The sequence below is a fragment of the Micropterus dolomieu genome, linkage group LG11, assembly GCF_021292245.1.
Source record: "Micropterus dolomieu isolate WLL.071019.BEF.003 ecotype Adirondacks linkage group LG11, ASM2129224v1, whole genome shotgun sequence".
NCBI classification, from domain to species: Eukaryota; Metazoa; Chordata; class Actinopteri; order Centrarchiformes; family Centrarchidae; genus Micropterus; species Micropterus dolomieu.
The window spans coordinates 9,165,975-9,176,776 of record NC_060160.1 but is presented as its reverse complement, the minus strand read 5'-3'; the positions used below and the strand labels follow the sequence as shown (position 1 = coordinate 9,176,776).

General features: G+C 40.0%; 1 protein-coding gene across 4 annotated transcripts in view; it reads right to left on the bottom strand.

The window, feature by feature from the left end:
- Nucleotides 1-10,802, bottom strand: part of sptb (spectrin, beta, erythrocytic) — a 48,910-nt gene that overhangs the window by 26,510 nt on the left and 11,598 nt on the right. For all 4 annotated transcript variants that reach the window (XM_046061734.1, XM_046061735.1, XM_046061736.1 and 1 more), the window contains 7 exons: nt 3,472-3,623; nt 3,152-3,325; nt 2,017-2,114; nt 1,034-1,114; nt 756-871; nt 508-620; nt 243-430 (listed from right to left, as the gene is read on the bottom strand). In XM_046061734.1, coding sequence (XP_045917690.1) covers nt 243-430; nt 508-620; nt 756-871; nt 1,034-1,114; nt 2,017-2,114; nt 3,152-3,325; nt 3,472-3,623 — 922 coding nt within the window. The remainder of the gene's footprint in view (nt 1-242; nt 431-507; nt 621-755; nt 872-1,033; nt 1,115-2,016; nt 2,115-3,151; nt 3,326-3,471; nt 3,624-10,802) is intronic.

Sequence of the window (10,802 nt, the reverse complement as noted above, 5' to 3'; positions counted from 1 at the left end):
GGGGGGGGGGGGGGGGGGGGGGGGGTGTGTTGAGGTTATTTTTTCAGTGTTTCTTTTTGTCGATTCATTGTTGTAACATTTTATGAAATTTGCTTACAAATCATTGTACAGGTGAGTCATTTCTTGTTTTTTCTCTTGAAGATTAAAAAAACAGTGGACATGGAGAGCTGATTAGAAAAGAAATATGACTATGAGTGGAATTTATGAGGAATATAATGTGAATGTGTCTTGGCTTAACTCACTTTGGTGGCTTCTCTACAGTGCGGTATGTGTTGAAGGCCTGAAGCTGCTGCTGCACTCCAGTCAGAGAGTTGGCAAGTTTCCGGTTGTTCAGCACGATGATGGTCTGCTCGATCCACGTCAGCAGGTCTGACGACAGCGTCTCATACTTATCGATCATCTTCTCTGTCTCAATGGCATGATCGAGAACCTGAACAAGGAGGTCAAAGACAGTGAGTGAAGCAGGCTCAACAAACTTAACACGTGTGCATCATCTTTTCATCTCACCTTTCCAACTCTCTTGCCCTCGACAGCGAGCTGCTTCATCTTCGAGAAGTAGTGGTAAAATGCCACGACATATGTGATGATGGACTTCTCATCTGGGTTCTCTGTGAACACATCTACAAAAAAAAAGGCAGACAAGTCAGTCACGGCCAAGCCAGAGACCAGACTGGTCGATGTCTTCTTTTCCACCAGGCTTAAAGCTCATAAACATTTAGTTCTACATGAAGGCACAGCCTCCATCAGTCACTCGCCTTCTGGGTCTAACAGTTTGGTCACGCCAAGCCTCTGCTCTGCTACATTGAAAGCGTTCTGGAGGTTGTGGGTCGGGTTGGACCTCTTCAGTTTGCTATAGTCCACCAGATCTGGCCTGAGAAAGATGGAGAGAGGAAGAGCAAAAGAGAAAAAAAGACAATGAGACAGTGAAATAGATGAAGAAGAACGAGGAGGAGAGACACTGAACAGACGGGTTTCTTGTGTGTTTACATTTCAGAGCTGGTGAGAGTGGATTTGGCCATTCATCTCTCCTTACCGGTGTTTGTGTATGAGGGCGTTGAAGGCCATGCCGTCTTTCCAACTGGTGGTGAAGTTTGTGATGTTGACATTGGGATATCTGCAAAACAACAGCCAGGGGAGTCACTGACTGAACATGAGGGGCATAGCTGAGAGACTCCTGCTTTAAATCAGTGTCTGGGATCTGTTCTGCTTCTCAACGTGTGTAATCATGAACTGATTATATCAGTAGCTTCAGGCCAGAGCGGATGAAGTGTTTTCCCAGAAGAGTGGCACCTTGTGATTTGCTCACAAAATGTCCATCCATCCATCGTCAACCGCTTATCCTGCTATACGCTAAAGCCAGCAGACATTTAGCTTAGGTGAGCATAAAGACTGGATAAAGGGGGCTCTTGGCTCTGTCCAAGATAATAAAATCTGCACATAACCCCCCATAAATCTAAAAAACATTCTTTTTACATTTTTTCTGTACAAATAATAAAAATAATGTTATTAAGTGAGATTTCATTACCTTTGGACAAGACAGGCTGGATGTTTATTACTCTTTTCAGTCTTTATGCTAAGCTAATTGTCTCCTAGCCATAACTTCATATTTAGTATATACATGAGAGTAGTATCAAGCTTCTCATCTTACCCCTAAGCATGATGTAATATAATCCGTTATGTTAAAAATGTTTGTTTTGACTGAACATAACCGTTGCTGCATATTTAATTCAATTAAATTCTTAATATCAAGTGTGCTATACTATTAGCACAATGGAACATTTTTAAACTTTAAACCGTATATAAACACAGCGTAGGACATACAGGACATACAGTAAAATCCAGTATTTAAAGTTTTAAGAGGTGAGTTTTGAAATGCAGCACACTAAAGACACACACACATAAAACATTTTAACCACTAAAAAGTCTACAGCTGTGCACAGGCATGGATTCTCATACTAATTCCCAAAGGATATTTACAACAGCTTGGTGATGCTCAAGGTCACACATCCCACTTACCCTGCAGTTTTCATCTGACACCACAGAAGAAGAGCGTCCTTGGCTGAGCGTGTCTCCTTCTGGTCCGCCTGGCCCGTTTCCACAATAATGTCCTGGATCTGATGAAGAACAACAAGCACAGCTGGTTGATAAATAATGAAACTTAACTAATGACTGTGAGGTTTACAATCAAACAAGAAGAAATTCACAACAGAGAACAAAAACCTAGCTTATAGTAACATGTCGTTAATAGGATGTAGCAGTTGGGATCATTTTGGGAAAGTGGCACAAATACCCCTTTGAAATACAAAGCTTACAGAAATACTAGGAGGTTTTCACTGATGCTCAAACTAAACTAATCTCCAGTGATATATCATCAAGGTTATTAGCCAACTGGATTCTCACAAATTTAAACCGAGGGTCCAATTGATAGAGGGAGGGGTGGTAATTATTGAAGTTCTTATTTTCCCACACAGTGGGCCAGTAATTAGAGCAGTGATGTGATCTGAGAGACAGGCCCAGAGAGAGGGCTAAATTTAGCCAGCTTTGGTTCTCCTTGGTTTATGCAGACTGAAAAGATGCAGACAGTACCAAGTCAACTCTGTTCTTTTATTTTCTCTATTCTTTTTTCTTTTTTTTGACAAGGCTGAATAACACAGGAGGCCATATTGTTTGAACTAACTTGTCTAAAAATAACAGTGCTGCTGTCAAATTAAAAATAAATACAGTATATGCCCCCTCCAAAGAGATAAAAGAGTCAAACAGACATGTTCTGATGTTCTGGATGTGCTTTTAACAGCAGATCATAATGGCTGGAACCTGAAGGCTTCTTTTCGAGGAAAAAGAATAAGTCAAAAACATCCCAAAGCTGCCAGTTGAAACTGTTTCTGTGCTGCATGCATATTACCCAAATGAGACAATGAGAATCAATTAAAAATCAGAGAAATGTCTATCAAACATAGCAGGTTGTATACTTTGTCTGCATTTAAATGAAATTTGTTATAATGTACTCTGATTTAATTTTTTTAATAGTATAATAGGGCTACACTTGTGGCCAACTCATCATGTTATTTAAAGATTGTGATGCGCATGTCAGAACTGCATTAGTGACATTTTCAGATATAAGAGGATCTTGAGTGCCAAGGTGTAAGCTTACCTGGAAGCGAAGGATGATGGTCCAGATGAGGCCGAGGATGAGGCGATGGTTGCCGTCGACAATGTCATGGGATCCCATGTTCTCCAGGTGGACCCTCTGCTCTTTGAGGAACTGCAAAGCCTTGTCCACATTCTCCAAACAGTGGATGCGCATTCGGCCCTTAGTGGGTTTTGGCTAAAGACAGAAAGAAAGGAAGGCAGAGTAGAGGCAAGGTAATATTATAAAGACAAGAGTGACCACAAGAGAGAGAGGGGTAATAATTTTATTTTTTTCTCTATCCTTTTAAATTCTGTGTAAGGTTTGACAAGGGAGCTTCTTACCAGCCGTTCGCCGGACAGCACCTCCAGCAGTTTAATGAGCATGCGTCCGTCCCGCAGGTCCAGGTAGAGGTCGGAGATGCGACAGCCGACCCGGGAAAGGATAGAATTGACCCATTTAGTGAAGGTCTTCTTCTGAACCGCCTCACGTTCATCTGATGGGAGCACAGAGGTAAGAAAGAACATGAGCTTTCTGAATAATGAAATAATTTCACATCTACAGAGCAGAACCACTGGACCTGGAGGGGGTTACCTGTCCTGCTCAAGGGTGCTTCAAATCAATAGAGGATCCTGATCAGAATCAGAATCTGGTTTATTGCCATGTAGGTTCTTACATAACTCTTTTCACAAAGAATTTGATGTTGTATTTTGGTGCATAATAATAAATATATTAATAGAAAAAAAACTAGCGACAATGCAAAAGTCAAGAATCATAAATATAAAATAGAAATGTCCAATAAAAATATATATGTTTTTAAAAAGAAAACAGATGTGCTATGTTTTAAATGAAGAGGATGGAACATACAAAATATTGACCAAGGAGTGTGCAAATGACAGACTGATGTGAGTAGAGGAAATCCACTCTAGAAACAGAGCAATCTTACTGGTTAAATTAATCCACGGTGCAGAGTTAAGCTCTCTTGCCACTTAAGTGAGAATGGGCCCCTGGGAACAGACATGTAAAAGGCCCCAAGCCCCTCCTACATAAGGCTGATATAACCAGCATCTTGTTACTGTAGCCGCAGTATGCTGTGCAGCGGAAAAATAAACAAAAACAAATCTTGGATTGGATTTGGTTGGCAGATACTATTGATAATATTACAATAATCTGATCAGGAGCAGGTGCAAAAAAATGTGATTAGGACATAGTTTTAACTGAGTTTGAACTGAACAAGAATTGTGAACAGTCACTTCAGACAGGGGCTCTGGTCCATATGACCCACATGACCCCTTGGGATGTTGGGTCCTAAGCCTGTGCCTGGAAGGCCGATTCAGTAATCCATCCATGTCCATAACTAAAACTTCAGTTAGTCAATTAAAATAGTCAACCGAGTCACAGTGCTGCCGTGCTGACAAAGACAGCCTCACTGTGACACACTGTGGTGTCAAATGGGGACACATTATTAGGCCACTTTAAAAGATCTGGGCCAGTCACATTACTATACATTTGTACAGTGCATCTCTTTTATTGGAACTAGAGCAGTATGTCAATCAATGAATTGACTCTAGTGGCACCATTCCCCGATAAAGAGCTGACTTTTCTCATTTTTTATCTTTATGCTCCATTATTGGATCAGGGGGAGTCATCATTGGTTGCTCCTGCTTTGGCTATTAAACAACTGACATGCTTGACATGATTACTGATATGGCGTCAGAATTTTTGTAGCAAGGCCTGCTGCACATTTGATACAAGCCATCACAAAAGGACACTGCCCGAGGAAAAGCTTCACTGTAACTATCTAGGCCTCTACACCCTCCTAGCAAAGCAGATGGAGAAGTGGTGCTGCATATAACCATCAATAATATCACGTGCATGAAAAGTAAACACAAACAAGCACTCTGCATATTTAAGTGTAGGTGTTCAGTATTTATGCTTAAAATGCCTCGACTGCAAATTTTGAAAAGAACTCCTGAAAAGTCAGGAGTGACAGGGCAGAGAGTTGCAGAGTAGGTATTTGGGAGGAAAAACGCTGCCCACATGGTGACACATCTTGCTGGTCTCACACCTAAAAATCATATCTCAGTGCAACGGCAGATGTGCCTCCTACTCAGCAGCAAAAATAAAACCGATGGGACCATATGTCAGCATGACCCAATGTTCTATACTCTGTGTGTATTTTGTTTGTGGACACACTTAATGGGAACGGGGGAGGTGTGAGTGGGTGTGTGCTTGTGACTGGGGGTTGTATCTGGATTTAGCAAGCATATAAAATGCCCCAAATCTACCTGTATCAGTTAAACACACTGTATATGTTGCATATACAGTACATGAACTGAGCAGGACATTTTACCATTAAATCAACTTGTTGTTGTTTTGTTTTTTTTGTGAACAAGAAGCAGCACTGTTTCTTAATGATCTTAGTTATCTGTCTACATATGCGCCAAAAGCTAAAGCAGCCCAGTCGATTTATTGATCTGACTCTAGAAATGAGGTCCAGAGACAACAACAGGGGAAAACAAAACCTTCACAGCAAAGTGTTATCTTAGGCTCAGACTAAAGCTCATCAGCACATACGATCTTTTAAGATATTTTTGTGAGCTTCATTCCTACATATTAAACATAGAATTTGGAATCATTACAATTGATTAGCAAATATGTTTTTATTTGCAGATGTTTCAAATCAGTCACAGTGTTACCATATTAACAATAATATTAACAATAAGATAATTTATTGAACTCAATGTTATTAGAGAACAAAACTTTTTTTACCTGCAGTTCATGTGGTAAATGAAAATGTGAGTAATTTTGTTTAATGACTCAAATCTTACACCCCACAAAACTGTCTTACACATCTCATGACTTCCATAGTAACTAATATTAGGCTTTTTTTCATTCAAGCAATTATTCTGTGGGGCATGTTGTTTTTTTCTTATACTGGATATTAGAGCTGAAACAATTATTTGATTAATTATTATTTATTTATTTATTTTGTCTGCGATGGACTGGCGACCTGTCCAGGGTGTACCCCGCCTTTCGCCCAATGTCAGCTGGGATAGGCTCCAGCCCCCCGCGACCCTGTACACAGGATAAGCGGTTGACGATGGATGGATGGATATTTATTTTGTTTTCTTAGTCCTCTTGGACTTATTGGACTATTGAGCTGAAAAACCAGCACATTTAGATATTACCTTGAGGTCTGGACTTGTGATGGCCATGTATTACTATTTGCTGACATTTTGCAGACCAAAGAATTGATCTAACAATTAAAATATTCTAATAAAATAATCTAAATATGTAGTTTTTGATTGAAGCTTTTAGTCAAGGTGAGGTCATTTAGAATGATCTGGAGCAAAGGTGACAGAAGGACACTGTAAGTTGACTACAGCTACTTTGATTGCGCCCTCTGCTCCCAGCAGATGCACACACTCACATATACTGTATACACACACACACACACACACACACACACACACACACACACAGCTCCTTAAAGTTTATCAGGTCAGCCACTGGAGACATTTTGCCCTCAGTTGTCCCAACTTACAATACATAACTTCCCCTTGTTCTGCCTGCTACGGTTTGCCCTGTTTATTCCTGAACCAAGATATGACTGCAAACTATATGGAGTGCAAGGACTGCATCCTTAATGCCTCGTGCGATAAATGATTCAGACAACAAGGCTGTGGAGGAACAGCTTGAGAGGAGGAGCAGAGGAAGAGGGAGGAAATCAAGGAAAGAGTGATAGAGTGAAGAAGTTAAAGAAGGGTTAAAGGTTAAAAAGAAGACAATAAAACAAAGTGAGATAAAGGAGGAGACAGAGAGCCTGGAGCAACGGTAAACCAGGGGAGAGGAGGAAGAGAGAAAGAGGGCTAGCGATGGAGGGCAAGACGGATCAGACAGAGTAATTTAGAGTGACTAAAAAAAGGGCATTCAGGTTTAATCTACAGAGACCCAGCTAGGAAAATAGAACAAGATACATTACTTACAGTACCCACCCTACTGCTAAAGTTGACCCAGTAAGCACAAAAAAAAGTTCCAACTTAATTTTTAGCATCATCAAAGAGAAGAAATCAGAGGTAAGTGTATGTAAAACACATGGTGCAGAGTACAGTAAATAAATCATGCTTCATTCTACTCCCTTCAGCAGAACAACAGAACACGCCGCTTCACTGCGTCGACACGGATAATGAAGCATGAAAAAGTAATGGCAATTAAGACATGCAAATAACTCAAAGCTCCAATAGGACAAACTATCACATCATAATCTGTCAGAAAATAGGGACAGAAAAACGTCAAGAAGACAGATCCTATGTGCAATAAAAACCTGTGACAAATGCTTTCTGAACTATTTGGGGTGCTGCCTTCAAAAGATTTTACAGTGTAGGCAGTAAGAGGACAATTAAAGTACATCCCAAAACATGCACACGTTTCTCCCGTATCATCTCACATCCAGAGACCTTCGGAGGAGACAGAGTGCACATTGATGCCCCTGGCGATTTTGGAAGCACGGGACAACAGAGGGGGAGGAGGAGTGGGAGGGAGGATTGTTTCTTGCATGCATCACACTGAGCTGTCTCCAGATGAGTAGCTCAACAAGCTCGATATGACAACAAGCCTCTGTACGCTCGCTACTAAATGCCTTCAGCATTACTCTGAAAACTAAGTTCTGTTTTACCCCAAAATTCCAGTGGAGGTTTTGTGAAGCTGAGCAGAAAATCAATATAATATAGTAGTATTAGTGACATAAGATTCAGTATCATCTTGAGTATGGTAGATGTGTTTTCCAGGTCTTTTAGCTATGTAAGGGGTAAGTCAGAGCTTATTTAAGTTGAGTCAACTATTATCATCACATTACAAATTACCTGTGTTTCCCAAACCAGTGATTCCCATAATATATTTATATATTGATAGAGGTAATTGTTTAAACGTATCACTATTTTGATTTGCTGTCCAATGCTAATTCCAACCTAATTATGTGTTTGTAAACTGTTTCCCAATTGAAAATATAGAATATATATATAAGAATTACATATTTTAATCCACCCTTAAAGCATGAAGATGTAACTTTGGCTGGAAAGTGGCCACAGGCAGCAAATCCAGAATAATTTTCTTTTCATTTTAAAGTTTCTCTTGAGTCAGTTTCTTTAAAGATATCAATATAAAGTAACCTGACTGATAACAAGTCGAATGGCACTACAAGCAGGAATTGGCACTCACATTTTAAGTGTTCTTAGCATGTTAAAATGTGGTAGAATAGTACAGCAAAAGAAGGGTATCACTCATTAATCAAGTCAGAAAAAAACTGAGTCAGTAATGTCAGTTAGACAGTAATACTTATCTAAAGTTTAATACTGATCATACCAGACCAAGTAACACTGTTGCAGAAAAACCACTCATTTTATTAAATTGAGCAAGGGTGCGTTTTATTTTTGATTAAATTAACTTTCAATTCATTTTAATTTGAATGTGTTATTTCTTCTTTCAAAAGTTACATTGTCTAACTTAAAGGTTTCATATCAAGGTTAAGTAGGATTTTTCATCCAGCACTGTAAACGTTTTAAGTAAATGTATGTGAAAGCTATAATTTTTTTATTAACCTACTGTACGCTTTCCACTTCAGTCATTGCAGAACTGTAACTGAAAGGGAGGCTTGCCTTTTTTTAAACAGACGTGAGACTTGCACATTTAGGTACAGTTCATAAACAGGAAAGTAGCTGTGATAGTTACGATACATACGATGGGCTTTACAAAACTGTACTGTATGTTTAATGTTTCGTTGTACTGCAGTGTACGGTGCTGCAACAGAAGCTGCCACTGTCATACTGTCATTTTTACATAAATTAAATATTTTGAAGCAGGTGCAGTAGTTATATAGAGAAACATGTACTGTTCTGACACAGTTTTTCCACACTGACGGGACTGCAGCAGCGTCTTGTCACTGCTGTGCTGCGTTACTTCTCCTACTTCCCGGCTTCTTCATCCTGCATATCAGTACAAGCCTTACTAAACATTCCTCTGTTTCACATGCTTTTACTCTGTAATATCCCATCCACTCTTTGACTCCAGTGAAAGCCCCATGACTTATTCATGCTGATGGATTTTCCCTGTATACAGTCTGATCCGTCTTTTCCCACAGTCAGCTCTTACTGGATGTGGCCCAGTGGTCCCACAGCACCCTGCTACATGCCTGAGTCATGGCACTGACAGTGCTACCTGTCCTGCAGCTGTGCAGGAGATACCACATCTTTTTAAACTGCCCAAGAGTTTAGATGAAATGCCTCCTCTGCTGGCTTTGTTTACACGCTTCCTCAAGACATGTTTTCAGTCTAAGATGAATTGTCTGAGCTTTTGCTAAATGGACTCACATTCTGCAACTTCTAAACATCAGATTAGTGCACATTAGAGGCTGTCAAGGTTTCTTGATGTTGTAAAGAGCAACACATACCAGTATTTTGACACAAGGATTAAAGGGGAACTCTGTGAAGGTCTGTTTACAGGTGTTGGAGTACTACTGCAAATGCGAAAAAAGTTGTATAAAGCCTTTTGTGGATCTAAAGGGAGCTCTGCGAAATCTGATAAATTGCCTTAAGTGACATCAATGGAGTCCTTGTTTGGGACTGAAGAGTACAAGTTTGAAAATTCAAACCATGTGGGGGTGTAGAGGTCACCAGAACTTAGTAGCCCGCTCCTCATCTCTGCATAAGGCTTGTGGCTCAAGGCTATATTAGCCGCTACTAGTATAGCACACCTGAATCTCTGACCAGACTGTTGGCGGTTGAATTGTGGGTGATGTAGGTGCCAGGTTTTGACAAGGAAGAATAATGCATCGAATAATATATCGGATATTTGATTAGATTTTTTTTAACTGTCCAGTGTCCACCATGTGTCCGAGAACTTGACAAAGGCTTACAGAGCATATTTTCACAATAATCTGAAGGTCAAACTCAGGGGCGAGGCCGTAGTATTAAATAGCAAACAGGAGAAGGTAAGGTACACAAATCTTGAAGGGAAAGGTGTGCAGAGCTGAGTAAAACTCAAAGGATTGAGGTCAACATCTTATAATCAACAACAAGAAAAGATGGAACAAACAGCAGCAGAAACCATGTGTCAAATTCCAAGAAAGACATAAGAAAATGGATGAATGGTTTAAATCAATAACATAGCAAAAAGCAGACTGTTTCCTCCCCTTTCTCTGTTTATCACTTATGTTTTTCTGTTGTTGTTGTTCTGTCCAACTCGATTCTACTGCAGTATTGACCAGATCGCCCTAATAACGGGTAAATAAAAAAGTGAATACATTTTCATGAAATGCAATTGGCTGATCAATACACTTGGCTTTGAACAACCTCTCTTCAAAAGTTTGCTACTTCACGTATCAGTTGCCTCTGCGGTCTTCAGATTCTGTCGATACTTGAAATCCAGCAGAGGCAGAAAAAAAGCATGTTTCCCTCTCTGTTACTCCATTTTCTTCCTCTCACTAATGCACTCCTGTCATCAGGGAGTTGGATAGCACAGCGCAAGCTAACAAAAATCCACAGTGACGGCAAACCTCTCTCTTAAAACCTTAATAACACAGGCAGGGAAAAGTTAAACTGTCAGAGAAAATTATTATTTTTTAACACTGCCAACGCAAAAAAAAAAGGAGGTTAGGATCAAAACACACGGATGCTTT